The sequence below is a fragment of the Nylanderia fulva genome, unplaced genomic scaffold, assembly GCF_048542155.1.
Source record: "Nylanderia fulva isolate GAGA-0341 unplaced genomic scaffold, ASM4854215v1 Scaffold162, whole genome shotgun sequence".
NCBI classification, from domain to species: domain Eukaryota; kingdom Metazoa; phylum Arthropoda; class Insecta; order Hymenoptera; family Formicidae; genus Nylanderia; species Nylanderia fulva.
In genome coordinates this window covers 183962-200505 of record NW_028189857.1, presented here as the reverse complement: position 1 = coordinate 200505, position 16544 = coordinate 183962, and the positions used below count along the sequence as shown (strand labels likewise).

Below are 16544 nucleotides of genomic sequence, written 5' to 3'. Positions count from 1 at the left end.
ATTTTATATCCAAATTTAAAACTCAGAAATAAGATAATAAAAAACACCAAAAAATTTGATGTTTATTTACGAAGTAGACACATATTAATTGCTTTTCTTATTAGACTTTTACTTTTCCAATAAATAAAAAAGATTTATAGTTTTAATAATAATGGCTGCATTTTTTATTAAAAATTTTTATTTTTTACTTTATACTTCCTATTTTTATTAAATGTCTGCATAATAATAAGTCTTTATTATAATAATAAGCTATATACCTTTATATAATATATAACTAATGATATTTAAAATATAATAACAAAAATACAATAAAAACTACAAAAAAATAAATAAATACAAAAACAACAATAAATAAAAATTTTCAGTTTAAATAATCTTGGCTCCATTTTTTATTAAAAATTTTTATTTTTTACTTTATACTTCCTATTTTTTATTAAATGTCTGCATAATAATAAGTTTATTATAATAATAAACTATACGCCTATATACTTAATATATAATAACTAATGATATTTAAAATATAAAAATTATATATGGTAACTTATTGTTAGAATAAAGATTAATCTATACTAATAATAAAATAAGTTATAATAAATATATAAAACTATATCTACATAAGCTATAAAATATATTTAAATATAAAAAAATAAAGTGACAAAAATATAATAAAAACTACAAAAAAAAATTAATAAATACGAAAACAACAAAAAATATTTTTAAATTGCGTTATTTGTTTATTGTAAATATGTTGTAATTTTTGAACCGTTCAACTACAAACGAATCGAAAATCACTACAAACAACTACAAACGATTCTGAAGAAGACTGCGCAAGCGGATTCGCGATATCTCAAAAATTGACAAAGTTAGCTATTACTGGTATAAACAATTGTTTATAACAAATGACCCGTTCGACTACAAACGAATCGAAAATCACTACAAACAACTACAAACGATTCTGAAGAAGACTGCGCAAGCGGATTCGCGATATCTCAAAAATTGACAAAGTTAGCTATTACTGGTATAAACAATTGTTTATAACAAATGACCCGTTTGACTACAAACGAATCGAAAATCACTACAAACAACTACAAACGATTCTGAAGAAGACTGCGCAAGCAGATTCGCGATATCTCAAAAATTGACAAAGTTAGCTATTACTGGTATAAACAATTGTCTATAACAAATGACCCGTTCGACTACAAACGAATCGAAAATCACAACAAACAACTACAAACGATTCTGAGGAAGACTGCGCAAGCGGATTCGCGATATCTCAAAAATTGACAAAGTTAGCTATTACTGGTATAAACAATTGTCTATAACAAATGACCCGTTCGACTACAAACGAATCGAAAATCACTACAAACAACTACAAACGATTCTGAAGAAGACTGCGCAAGCAGATTCGCGATATCTCAAAAATTGACAAAGTTAGCTATTACTGGTATAAACAATTGTCTATAACAAATGACCCGTTCGACTACAAACGAATCGAAAATCACTACAAACAACTACAAACGATTCTGAAGAAGACTGCGCAAGCAGATCCGCGATATCTCAAAAATTGACAAAGTTAGCTATTACTGGTATAAACAATTGTTTATAACAAATGACCCGTTCGACTACAAACGAATCGAAAATCACTACAAACAACTACAAACGATTCTGAGGAAGACTGCGCAAGCGGATTCGCGATATCTCAAAAATTGACAAAGTTAGCTATTACTGGTATAAACAATTGTTTATAACAAATGACCCGTTCGACTACAAACGAATCGAAAATCACTACAAACAACTACAAACGATTCTGAAGAAGACTGCGCAAGCGGATTTGCGATATCTTAATGTTGGGTGCGAGTTATTTAAAAAATTTTTTTTTTATTAATTAAATTAACTACAAACGAAATTTATGTTACTACAAACAACTACAAACGAAATGCTATCGATTTCTGTATTAAAAAATTAATTTTGAAAAAGTCGGGTGCTAAGTTCACATAGGTGGCTGAGTCGTCGTCACTCCGGGCAACGCTATATCTCAGAAGCGTCGCTAAACATGTTAAGATTGTACCTTCCGCCAAATCGTCATTATTATTACATAATTTATATTTTTGTTAAATAATAACTGAATATTAACTTAATATTCAATTATTATTTAACAAAAATATAAATTTAGGGCCTAAATAAATAGAGAGCTAACCCTTTCTTCCCAAACCTAGAGTAATAGAGGAGGAAAGAAGGTCACCCGGACGTGACAAATGATAAAAACGTCTAATTCTAAGTTAGATCATTCGTAAAAAAGTTGATTATATAGTTTCTCGCAAGAAATGATGTTAGCGCAAAAAAATTAGGGTTTCGACCAATGGCAGGACGTCACACTTTCAAGTGTTCATTCTGAACGCAGCCTAGGGGAAAAGACACCATCCTAGGGGAAAAGATACGCTGGTATATAGGAATTATTTGTGGTAGATTCTATTAGTGCTATTTCTTCTATATATATTTTATAGGGGGATGAAAAAGTTGGAAAAAGATAAAAATAAAACGGACAATAAGATGAATTCAACTTGACCATTGTAATTCATTAAAAAAGAACTGATATATGCAACGAGATATATGCAATAATAAAATCATATAATGAGTGTCGAATTGCATCCTAAATAACGAGTAATAGGCTTAATTCGTTTGTGGATCTCTTCTCACACACACACACACACACACACACACACACACACACACACACACACACACACACACACACACACACACACACACACACACACACACACACACACACACACACACACACACACACACACACACACACACACACACACACACACACACACACACACACACACACACATATATATATATATTACTTTCTTATAAGATTTAAAGAAGAAAAGTTTCACAAGATTCAAAGTGCAGCTCAAAGATACAGGCTCACATCGGTCATGCGAGCGACAAACGTCATTGTAGGTAAATGAAATCAAAAACCGATACAGTAGATGATGTGGATATTAACAGCGCTTTTGGGTGTGTTCCACGTCGCGTTGAGGTTATCTCATGCGCAATGGACTGACAGCTTTTTTGATTTTGGCTATTTCAGAATATAAGTGCATAGTTAACGGAAAGCCTATAACATGATACACTCTTTTTTCGAGGAGAATGATGCTTGGTGTTATTGGGTTGTTTCGGTCGGCGCCCTGTTGTCATTTCTTGGCCTCATTGCTGCCTGTATTTGTAGCTGTCGACGGAATGAAAACAAGTGAGTATACCAGAGATTTATCATTAATTTGACTTTAATTGATATTAAATGGACTTATATATTTTTAAATTAAAAAATGTATTAAATTTACTTATTGTGATAAATTTAATACCTCTACAATAGTTTATAAATAATTTATTAATTATATTTTATCATTATTATCAACAAATACAATGGAACACAATGAGATATTTTTGATTAATAGTATTTTTTAACACATAATATATATACATTAAATTATCTACATTTATAAATGATGATTTTTACATTGTTTTTATACTAGATAATTTATATATATATAATATATATATATATATATATATATATATTATATATATATATATATATATATATGTTAAACTTTTGTTTAAAACATTTTTATCTGTCATGCTCAGTTTTCAAAATATTTGGTATGTATGAGTGGACTCCGACACCCTGTATATGACTCAAATATAAAAAAAATGATTTAAAATGATTAGCTCCCTTCTTGGCTAATAAGCTGATTGAATAAATTATCTATCCATTTAAAATGATTAACATATAGCATAATAAAAAACATGAAAATGTAAGAGATAATATATAAATTATAATTAATATATATATATATATATATATATATATTAATTATAATTTATATATTATTTCTCTTACATCTTCAGATTGTTTTTATTATGCTATATGTTAATCATTTTTAATCATTTTAAATCATTTTTTTTATATTTGAGTCATATACAAGGTGTCGGAGACCACTCATACATGCCAAATATTTTGAAAACTGAGCACGACAGATAAAAATGCTTTAAATATATTTACATATATATATATATATCATTTTAAATGGATAGATAATTTATTCAATCAGCTTATTAGCCAAGAAGGGAGCTAATCATTTTAAATCATATATATATATATATATATATATATGTATATATATGTATATATTTATGTATATATTTATGTGTGTGTGTATATATACATATATATGATATATATATATATATATGTAGTACCTGTATATAAATATATACTTATATACCATGTACACACACACACACACACACACACACACACACACACACACACACACACACACACACACACACACACACACACACATATACACACACACACACGCACACAATATATATATATATAATACAACTGATTCAGAATTTGACATTTGTTACACAATTATATTATGATAGGAATGAGTTTTTGGGACTTGCTGGAATGGTAACACTAAATAATTCTGAAACAGATGGTTTTAACAGAATTCCAACATTGAATGTATCTCAAGTTGTTACTCAAGATATCATTGATGGTGCAAAAAGGTTTTTATCTAACAAATTACTAGGTATAAATGCTTCGAGGCATGTTAGCCTTCTAGCAAATACATTTTTAATTTTATTTAATTTTATTTTGTAATTTTCTAAATTTTTATTGTACATAGACAAATTAATAATTTTTTACATTAATTGTTTTTTTATTAATACTGTACTGTCTTGAAAATATACAACGAATTTTTATAATATTCTAAGAAATATTTCTAAGATTTAATATTTCATAGAAATATATTTTATGTGTGCATGTATTTTTATTTTTATTAAATAAAATATTTTATTTATGTAGAACTACAACAGGTGCCAACAGAAGTCTTCCAGATATTCCAAAAGATAAAAGCAAAGAACATGAAGATGTAGTGAGTTCTATATCACCAGGTATTTATGAAATTACTGAGACTATGCGAGATCATTCAGAATTATATGCTACTGTCCAGGATGCAGGTAATTGTCTTCATAATAGTAAAGAGAGAAAAATAAGAAATTAGTGTTACAAAAATTAAAACAAAGTTTTAATCTTTATTATTTATTTTTTGAACTTTTATATTTCAGTACAAGAACAGATATCTGAAAGAGAGACACAAGAAATAAATCAGCAAAATTCTTTGATACAAGATGCGTCTCATCAATATGCAAGATTTACATCTCTCTCTGATAATAGTAAGCAAATTATTATTGTTATAAATTTTTTCTTGTATTTGCAATAATATTCCAATATTTATTTTAGTTGAACACCCTTATGCACAACTTCAAAATTTCCAGAAGACTGAGGTTAATCAAGTAAATAGGTACTATTCATTTACCATACCTGTACTTTATTTTTTACAAAAAGTACATTTTTGCTATTTTCTATTTTTTATTCCACAGAAATAACGTTAATCAAGTTACGAATAATGAAAATTCGTCAACATCCACGAGTCAATTGGGCGGAAATCCGATTGCGCCGCCACGAACTCGCCGATCGTCCTCACACAATTCGCTTCTTAATTCTGAATTGCACTCCGATATTCAAGCTGCTAACGCTATCTCTGGTAGTATACAGGCTAATCAAGACTTACCTTATATGACGCCGCCCCTCTTAATATTACTGCCGCACTCATCACAATCCCAACATAATAGTGTGCAACAGCACTTCAGTGGAGACTCCCAGGATTCAAGTAAATTGCTAATTTCTTTCTTTATAATCTTCTAATTTTTATATAACAATTTCTGATTAAAATTTTTTTGTAGAAGGATATACAAGCATAAGCGTGAGGGAACCATTAGCCAATATAATTGCACAAACTAAAGCAACTTATAGACCAAATCAATCTACTCGACCAATTATCGATTCTCATTATACCACTGTTTCTGATGATTCTGGTAAATATACTTTATATAGTTGTGATGTATCATAATAACTGTATAAAATGCTCACAATCTGACTATTCCATAGATGAAATGTATGCAGCGATAGATGAACAAGATAAAGTATATACTAGTGGCAGTGAGACATATGCGCAAATTCAACCGATGATGTCAGAGGTTCAAAGACATGCACAAAATGAGCAAACGACGTTTTCTCAGCCCCTTTTGCGCACAGAAGAGACATATCCTGCGCCACAACCGCCAAGTGTTGATAGTTTACGTTATGTTGCACATGCTCATTCCAGACAAGGTAGTAAATGTTGCTCATAATATAATAATTATTAGTATCAAATATCAGTTATCAAATAATAAAATATAGTTAGTTTTAAGAGTAATAAATTATAAGTTTCTTATAATAAATAATTAACTAGAGGAAAAAAGTAGTAAAAGTCAGTGCAATAACTAAAACGTATATATAATTTATTCAAATAATGTAAATTAAAACTTGAAATTTACACTCAGGCATAAAATTAAAAAAAAGGCATACGTTTCTTTAGGTCATCTTCAGCACTGTTAGAGATTAATTTAATAGATTGACATTAAGGTGGGTCCTTGCCGCCGCCATGTTGGATTGCAACGTCAGAGGCGAGAAAGCACACACTGAAAATTCTTAGATGTTATTTGTAAATGAAAAAATATTTTGATGAAACATTATTTCAGAAGACTTTAGTACATTTTTAAAATACCTCAAAAGCTATTCTTTTCCCTTGACAGTCAATCAACAATGTAAAATGATTGTGATATCAGACTTAATTATGCGAAATTACTGCGCGTGTACAAAAACCAGATGGATTGGGTTTCATATTACAGTCATTTTACAGCTCAATTGATTATAAAGGAAAAGAAATAGTTTTTGAAATATTTTAAGAATGTGCTAGAGCTAATCTAAAATGCTCTTTCATTGAAATATCTTTATATTTTGAAATGGCATCTAAGAATTTTTAACATTTTATTTTCTTGTTTATAACAACACAATTCCAACATGGTTGGTAAGGAGCTAGAAGTCTTAAGTTAATGCCACAGTCAATAGATATAATATTCTAATATTATGCAGTTGGTACTATTGTCAGTCATAGTTATTTTTCTATTATTGAGCAATTAATTTTCTCATTTTTAGCATCATCGTCGAGTGCCAATAGTTCCATAATTATTAATCCTGGATCTCCTAAACCCGAAAAACGTCAAGCAAATTCTCCTCTACCACCACCGCCTGAAACAACTGCGGAGGGATACGCGATTGTTGATAAAAAAAATAAAGGCGATGACAGATCGAGATCTTCATTATCAATGGGTAAATCGCTTGAAGATATGTACGCAAAAGTGATGAAGAAAAGAAAGGAAGTAGAAGAGCAGCAAAACGATACTCATTCGAATTCTAATAACCTTCTACATTCTGAAGCAAATAGTTATAGAAAATTGAGTCTTGAAGTTAGCCGGGCATCATGGTGCAGTCATGAATCTGTGGAAATACAGAAAAAGGAACCTGACCTCACTTATTATTCTGTTACAAGCAATAACAAGAGCAACTTTCATGTTGACAATGACAATAACACTTTGAGATTACCTAAAGTCGACACAGACGCAGTTCACTCAAAGATTGATCATGAATACGAGACCGTTAATTCTAACAGTAGTAAGAGAAACTCTATCGTAAGAGGTGACACACATTCTGATTCAAGCTACAACATGTTGCGTTCACAATGTTCGCGAGATATTGATTTTCAGAACACTTCGAAAAATAGCACGGATGTATACTCGGCTTCATTTAAGCACAGACAAATAAGCAATGCCAGTAGTGAAGATCCTGGATATGAAAAGGTGCGTTTGCGACGGCGAGTTGAGTTAGATCAGGACACAGATTCGGAACCAAATTACGAAAGCATGCCACATGATACGGTTGAACCGAATTATGCGTCTGTCTGTCAACCTAGTGACAGTGATACAGACCCGAATTATGAGTCTGTGAGTCACGGTGATCCAAATTACGAGAGTGTGAGGTATATGAGTGTCGTTCAAAATAAGGAACCACCCTATGAACAGGTGAATAATATGTTGGACACAAACGCAGACGGTTATGAGAAAATAAAGGATAAGAAGACGAGTGTCAATTACAAAAACGTAGATCTGAATCTTTCCTTGGAACAAATCAACAACAGGGGAGATACCGATGATGGACAGTACATTCAGGTGTAGCATTCTGATTTTGTTCAGCGATGAAGTGTATTGTTATCGAATTATTTAATATTTTTCCTCTACACATTTCAAACTTTGCTGGAACTGAAAAAGAAAACTAAATTTAACTTCGTATCTTGCGATTTAATGACCCCTAATGTATAAATGCATCAAGTTACATCGATAGCAATAAAATAATGAGAATAAGACTGAAAAAGACAGACAGTGAGAATAAGTTTACGAATAAAAAGCAAAATTATTTTAATTTGATGCATTCTTGAAATGAGTAAATTGAGCCACTATTTAAAAAGTTACTAATAAGTCAAAATAAACTCTTCTAATGTGAAATTGTGTATTATTATATTTAAAATATTGTTCATGCAAACTAAAGCTTTAAAAAATTATTATTTATTTAGTAAACAAAGGACAATTTTTAAAAGGAAAACAATTTTTCATCTCTCTAAAAATTAAAAATTTAAAGAAAATTAATAATAATAAAGAAAAATATTAGAATTAGAAAATAGACGTCACAAAAAAAATTAGAGAAAGTTATTGAGCAATATTTCACTTCATGACAGCAATATTTCAATTGTAATATTTGAAAGGAAAATGCTATTTCACACACACAACAAATTATATGGGTAATTATTTTGTAAAAGAAATGATTTTGAAAATATTTTACCATATTTTACAAACAATTATCTTACCAAATTATATCAATATTTTGAGAAAAAAGTTAGAATATGCCAAAAATTATTTTAGCAAAATTATTTTGTTTTAATATAAATAATTGATAGTTATATTTTGTATAATATAGAATATATATATTTTGGATTTTCATGCAATTTTATATTATAAAGGTCTCTAGATACTTTATAATTAGTAAAAACTCAAGACAGATTTGTATTTGTAATGTTTGTTTCGTGTAATGACAGGAAATATTTTAATATGTAAACTTTATATGTAAATCAAAATATTCAGGGTGTATCTGAATGATCTGTACAAACTTTAGGAATAAATTCCAGGGATCTAAACAAGTAGAAAATGTCCCATAAACATGGAGTCAGAAATAATTGCTTTTTGAGTTACAATGGTTCGAAGTTTTCTGCAATGGAGAAATTATCATGTCAAATTGCATAATAATTACAAATTGTATTCATTTACTTTTTTGGTTTTGTCATTGACATAACAAGACAGTACACTTGCTAGAAAATGTTCAAACTAGTCTCCAAAGATATTAGATTCCAAAGAAACTTGTGCTTGATGCTGACATCAGATATTTTTCAATAGATTCTCCATTCAGTATGTATACTGTCCGTTGCAAAACTGAAGAAATAAATATAAATAAATAAGCAGTTTGTAATTCCTATGCGCGATTTGATATAATTTCTCCGACCATTGCAAGAAAACTTTGAACTGTTGTAATTTCGGAAGCAATAAGTGTTTCCGATCCCATCTTCATAGAACATTTTTGCTCATTTAGATCCCTGGAACTTATTCCCAAAGTTTGTACAAACCATTCAAATACATTGTATATCAGAAAAACATATGTATACATTAAAACATGTGATACATACAATTATAAACAGAATTCTATCTATTCTCGAATTTGATTGCGAATTATAAATCATCTAAAAATGTCTTAATAAATTTCTAAATCTTTTCTACGTCTGAGAAATATTTAAATATTGTTTTAAAGTTTATTTTGATTTTTTTTTACAATGAAACGAATTGTAAATATAAAAAAAATGAAACAGTGAAATAGAGAAATAAAAAAGATTAAAAAACACAAATTTGCTTTAAATATTTAATTGTTTTTATTTAAAAACTGTTTAATAACTATGAAGAAATAATGTATAAATGTCAAAAAATAAAAATAAATTAAAAATATAAAAAATATAAAATAAAGAAAAACTTTTTTAATATAAATACGAAAAAACATTTTTCGAAAATAAAAATATAACACAGTGTAGTTAAGGTTAAATTAAAAAATTTTAATATTAAGAATTTTTGAAGAAAATAATTATTTCTATTTCTTTACTAAAAACGTAAAATATCCCTAAATTTTAAATGTATATACATTAGAACATCAGAGACGCGCGTTGTTTTAATTGTTATTAGTTATAAAAATTGTTATGAATATTTAATTGTTATTAGTTTTTATTTCTATGTGTTTTAACAATCAAAATTTTTAAATTATGGAGAATTAAAGATTTGTTTACTAAATATTAAAATATAATATTAAGTATTCTGTATGTGTATGTATATTATGATTACTCTTTTCCACAAATAATAAAATTAATATTTGAGTCTAATAATTTGCATACATTCTATATAAATAAAAAATAATATTATAGACATAATTTGTGTGCATATAGAGGGTGTCCATAAAATTAGTCTCCACCCCCTATATTTTGGAAACGGCTGAAAATTTTTAAAAATCTTGAAATACGTATTTGATTATTGCGAGGGCTACCTTTTTAAAGGGGTTGAGAGTGTTTCCTCAAGAGAGTGCTCCAGGGGGACTCCAACAATAAACAATTTTAAAACCATATATATTATATCGTTCGAAAGAGCATAAAAAAGAAAATTTTTGACGCAAACCAGAGGTTGATACGTTCAGATAAGTTATTTAGGGTCAAAGTTCAAAAAAGATCAATTTCAAAAAAATCATTACTACCAGAGAGAGAAACCTGAGAGCGGCCACCGGGATTCAGCGGCACAGATTAATAGACAGATCGCCAAAGGCCTGCCTAAAGAAGAGACCGCCACCTTCGTGCGATAGACTTTGCCCCTTACCGACACACTTTGCCCCTGGTTCGAGTCCGTGCTAAATTTCGTCACAAGACTTTGCCCCTGGTGCGAGTCCGTGCTAAATTTCGTCACAAGACTTTGCCCCTGGTGCGAGTCCAGGCTAAATTCGTTCGACATTACCAACAGACTTTGCCCCTGGTGCGAATCCAGACTAATTGATCATGAGACCAATTTGAGAGATTTGGCTCCCGTTGTGTGTGTGTGTGTGTGTGTGTGTGTGTGTGTGTGTGTGTGTGTGTGTGTGAGAGAGAGAGAGAGAGAGAGAGAGAGAGAGAATTTAACATATGCATATATATATAAAATTTATTAAATGTTAAAAATATATTTTTTACACATAAATTTTTTTTATTGAAATAATTACGATTTTAAATGTGTGATATAACACAGTGTTAAAAAATTTTTAATTAAATTTTATTAAAGAAAATTACTTGAAATTTTTTACATTAAGAATTTAAAGGCTCCTTATTCTCTTGTAGAAATTTATTACTACGCCAATTAATCACTTATTTCGAGTATTTAAAATACTATAATATACAGTAATTTAAGTATTCGAAATAAAAGTGATTAATTACGAAATACTCGAAATAAGTGATAAATTGGCGTTACTAGTGATAAATTTCTATAAGGGTTAAAATAAAGTATAAGAGATAAATGGGCTATATGTGAGCCGTATGCGAAATGTGAGATGTAAGACGCATATTGAAATTTAATTTTTCGATATAATTTTCAAAAATGTATACGAGGTACAAAAAATTAGCTTAGACATTTGTAAGACTTAAAATTGGGATTAATTCTCAATTCTATTAATTAAATTTCGATATAACACACCTTACATCCGCGCACGGCTCACATATAGCCCATTTATTTCTTAATGCAATTTTTAAGTTCCTTATTTTTCACAAAGTTCACTTTTTTACGTTATCAAATATTTTTGGTACATGTTTTCAAGAATTTTATATTTTTACTTACCGCAGTTTCTTATCCAAATGTAAAATCTTTTATCGCAGTCTATAAAAAATTGAAACAATTTACAATTTTATGATATGATATTATTATTATTACAATTTCTATATATATGCACATCTGTCAAATATCGTGATTTATTTCACATTATTATCTATTTTAATAAAAAAAAAAACACTTGCAACAATCAAAAATAAACCGCCTGCCGCGAACGGAAAATGCCAAGAAAGCATGCAATTTCCGCGAATCTCGTAATTTTTTTGAAGAATCAACAATTTCAACGAAATTGTAAATTCTTCAAATCACTGCACAAGTATAATTCACAATAATAATTTTCAGTAACGATAAAAAATCGTATACTGAAAACCGCAAACAAAAGTGCAATGGGAATAAGAGTAAAGTCTGTGATAAAATTAATTGGCAATAGAAAATTAATAATTTTCAAATAGAAAAATTTTGAAATTACCGAGGATTTACAAATAATAAAGTAAAAATATGAAATAATTTGTTTTTAAATAATTTATGTTTTCCAATTTTGCTCGCGGAGAGGATCTTTAAAACAAGATTTTTAGAAGAGAAGACCTTTAAAATATAAAGAGGCGAAAACGTTGGAAAAATTAAAGCGCGCGTTTAAACAGATAAACGCAATGAAATAGATACGCAATTGTTTTTATTCATCGCTGTAAGCTCACAAGCTTCTGACGTTCTCGAATGACCACGTCGCGACCGTGTCACAGAACGAATTCCCATTGTGCTTTCGTTTGTGATTTTCAATTCTTACGATTTTTTCGTTATTATTGAAAAATATTGTGACGTGTGTGTGTGTAGTGATCCGATTTTACGAATCTACAGTTTTAACGAAATTGTAGTTTCGATAAAATCACGAGATTCGTATAGAAATTCGCGGAGATAGTGTGCTTTGTCGGTTCGCGGCCGGCGATTTGTTTTCGATTTTTGCAGGTATTTTTCGTGGATCAAAATGGATAACAATAATGTGAAGAAAATGACGATATTCGACAGATGTGTATACAAAGACTGTAATAATATTAAATCAGATAACTGTAAATTGTTTCGTTTTCCACGGAAGACTGATGAAAGATTTGACATTTGGATAAGAAACTGTGGTAAGTAAAAATACAAAATTTTTCTCTTCTTTTTTTATGTTTTATTGGCTTTTGCTGACCTGAAATTAGAAGTCTTATCTTGTCGATTATTGATCTTCAATTAATAAAATTCTTGAAAATATATAAAATATTTGACGACAACGAAAAAAAATTAATTTTGTGAAATATAAAAAAACGAGTGTCTTAAAAATTTCAAGTAACTTTATTTAATGAAATTTCATTACAATTTTTTTAAGTATATTATCAAGGAGAGGTCGTGGTTGACTCTTCACCGATCTCTTTTTGATAAATTTGTATTAAAATTAAGTTGATCTGTGTTCGAAATTTTCTCTCTCTCGTCTAATGCGCCTTGTAATATTTTTTTATTCTTGTAATTTAGAGAAATTTTTATGTTTGTTATAAGACTTAAAGAAAGATGCATGTTTGATCAGTGCTACTAGCACAGCGGGATAGCACAAAAATAATAATTTAGAGATCCCCTAGATTCAAAATTTGAGCTGTCATAATTATTTTTGTTTTTTAAGTTAAAAAAATTTTTATTATTTTGTATATCATGTTATATGCATTATTTGTTACGTAGAAATAAATATTCAACATATATTTATTGTTAAATATATACGCATAATCTCCTCATATATTTAAAATACATACAATAATCGTAACATAAATAAAATATTTTTAGAAAAAAATTTTTTATGTTTTCATTATTTGTATCAACCGGTGCAATGTAATTAAAAAATAAACAAAAACATTTTTATGTCTTACTTCTTTATTTATTTTATTTTTTAATTATTTATTATATTTTTAAAAAGTAAAAATATTTTTCAAAATATTTCTCTGCAAAAATATGATCTTTATATTACAATTATTTTATGTATTTTAAATATATGAGGAAATATATGCGTATCTAACAATAAATATATACCGAATATTTATTTCTACGTAACAAATAATACATATTACATGACATATAAAATAATTAAATTTTTTTTTAATTAAAAAAAAATCATGACAGCTCAGTCTTGAACCTAGGATCCCTAAATTACTATTCTTGTGCTCTGCCGCTGCGCTAACGGCACTGATTGAACATGTGTCTTTCTTTAGGTCTTATAACAAACATAAAATTTCTTTTTAATATCAAGTATAAAAAGATATTACTTACAAGCGTATTGGATGAAAAGCTCGATCACGAATCAATTCATCGAACAAATTTAATTACGCATTATATAAACTGTAGAATTATTTAAACAGGTAATGAAAAGTTACATAAGTGGTCCCCGGCATCAATACAAAAGGCGGGATTATGTGCAGCCCACTTTAATAAAGAAGATTTTATAAGCGAAACGAAATTATATATTAGAAAAAACCCCTTACCATGGGCTTCAAAGGATATTGAGATTCCAGAGCTTGTCGGAGATATAACTGAAGAGATTACAGAAGAAAGCAGAACAAATGAAAATATACTACAAAATGTTAATTCAGAAAATGAAGACTGCATTCGAATGGAAGTTGAAACGCATGCCGATTTAGAAGTAAACGTAAAAGAAGCAGAACATAATAAAAATCAAGTGGCCACAATAAAAATGGTCCCTAAAAGATGTTATCCTTCCGGAAAAGAACTTTTCTGTAATTTCGGAGATGACTTCGCAGACGATGAGTGGTTTAATAATGAAAATCTTCCACTATTTTTGGATAATTATTCGCAAAAAGAAGTAAAAGCGAACACGATAAAAAAGCGAATAAAAAAACCGCAAAAAAAGTCTGCTCCTAAAAAAATATATAATGAAGATGAATTGTCCGAAATTGAAAAATTAAAAAAAGAAAATTTGAGATTAAAAAAACTTCTTATGCAGAAGAAGAGAAAACAAAAAAATATAACTGCTATGTTGCAAAAACGTAATATTGCAATTCTGAAAAACAAGAACGTTTGCAAACACAGTGTTGATGAATTTTTAGATGGAAAGAAATGTCAAAAATCAGTTGCGAGAACTATGATAAAACTTCAACTACATAAGGGTCGAAAAGAATACACAAAAGAAGAAAAAGATTTAGCAAAAACAATGTTTTATTATTCAGCAAGTGGATATTCACGGATGAGAAAAGCTGGACTAAATCTTCCATCGGAATCTTCTGTTAGAAATTGGATATCTGAAACAGAAATTCGACCAGGATTTTGCGAAGAAATATTTAATAAAATTCAAGAAAATTTGTCCAAACTACCACCTTCTCAAAGAGTTGGCTGTTTAAAATTCGATGAGATGTCAATAAAAAAATTTGAAGAATACAGCCGAAAATATGATCTCATCGAGGGATTAATAGATCTCGGACCCCTAGGACGACACAATGAACCAGCAGGACATATTCTACTATTTTGCCTTGATAGTATTAATGCGGAAAATCCTTGGCGGCAAATAGTAGCATACTTTTTGACTGGAAAAAGTTCAACACATAAGGAGATTATTGAACTCACTGAGATATGTTTAAAGAAATTAAAAGATGTAGGAGCAAATGTACAGATAATCACATGTGACCAAGGTGGAGCAAATAGAAAAGCTTTTAATATTTGGCAAATTTCTCCACATAAGCCGTCTTTTTCATTAAATAATGAAACTTATTTTGGTTCTTTTGATTGGCCTCATCTTATCAAGCGGTTGATTAGCCAGTTAAGATCTCATAAATATATTTATGTGAATGGCGAAATTATTATGTCTTTTCATGACTTATTTGCAACATGGCAAATTGACAGAAAATTAAATACTTCAAATTTATTGAATCACATTACCTACGCGCACTTTTACCCAAACAATTTTGAAGTCATGAATGTGAAAAGAGCATTTCAAATGTTAAGTGCAAGATTTGCTGCAGCAATATCAACAGCAGGCCAAAGCAATATGTTAAAAAGTTCTTCATGGAAAGCATCTGCAGAATTTGTTTACAAAATGAATAAAGTAATAGATGCTATGAATGTATATCATTTAAATAATTGGATAGGAGTAAAGGGTCCGTTATCAGATGATAATTCAATGGTTGAAGAATTATTAAAGTCTTTTATTGCATGGTGTTCGAAGTGGAGTACTTCCCCCAACAAGATGTCGAGACCTCCGTGCTTTGATGGAATGATTACGACTGTGGAAGCAATTTTATCAATGTATCATTCCATCAAACAACACTATCTGGATTTCAAGCTTGCCACTGCACTATGCAACCAAGATTCTGTAGAACATACATTTGGAAAAATTAGAGGACGTGGAGGATTCAACCGTAATCCAACTGCCAGAATGGTACGGTTAACGTTGCGGCACATTTTATCTAGTGGACATATTTATGGAAGCGATAGAGGAAATGTAACTTGTCAAGAAACGTTTTCATTAACGAATGGTACATCGAAAGTTCATGATGAAATGGAAAATAACAGTATTCCATTACAAGAAGAATGTATTTATTTAACTGAAATGGATG

The 16544-nt window shown here is 29.2% G+C and overlaps 1 protein-coding gene across 7 annotated transcripts; it reads left to right on the top strand.

The window, feature by feature from the left end:
• The first annotated feature begins 2484 nt into the window (after nucleotides 1–2484).
• On the top strand, nucleotides 2485–8532 carry LOC114929581 (uncharacterized). 7 transcript variants are annotated; one of them, XM_029301150.2, is made up of 11 exons: nucleotides 2485–2661; nucleotides 2888–2976; nucleotides 3107–3265; nucleotides 4471–4596; nucleotides 4895–5049; nucleotides 5158–5265; nucleotides 5333–5393; nucleotides 5473–5762; nucleotides 5836–5967; nucleotides 6041–6262; nucleotides 7130–8532. In XM_029301150.2, the coding sequence occupies exons 3-11, from the start codon at nucleotides 3141–3143 to the stop codon at nucleotides 8203–8205; spliced, it is 2295 nt and encodes a 764-aa protein (XP_029156983.1). In that variant the 5' UTR covers nucleotides 2485–2661; nucleotides 2888–2976; nucleotides 3107–3140; the 3' UTR covers nucleotides 8206–8532. The 7 variants fall into 7 exon arrangements, with proteins under 7 accessions (XP_029156983.1, XP_029156984.1, XP_029156987.1 ...); XM_029301151.2 differs by lacking the exon at nucleotides 2485–2661 and having other exon boundaries at nucleotides 2812–2972; XM_029301154.2 differs by lacking the exon at nucleotides 2485–2661 and having other exon boundaries at nucleotides 2812–2976; nucleotides 5839–5967.
• The last annotated feature ends 8012 nt before the right edge of the window (nucleotides 8533–16544 follow it).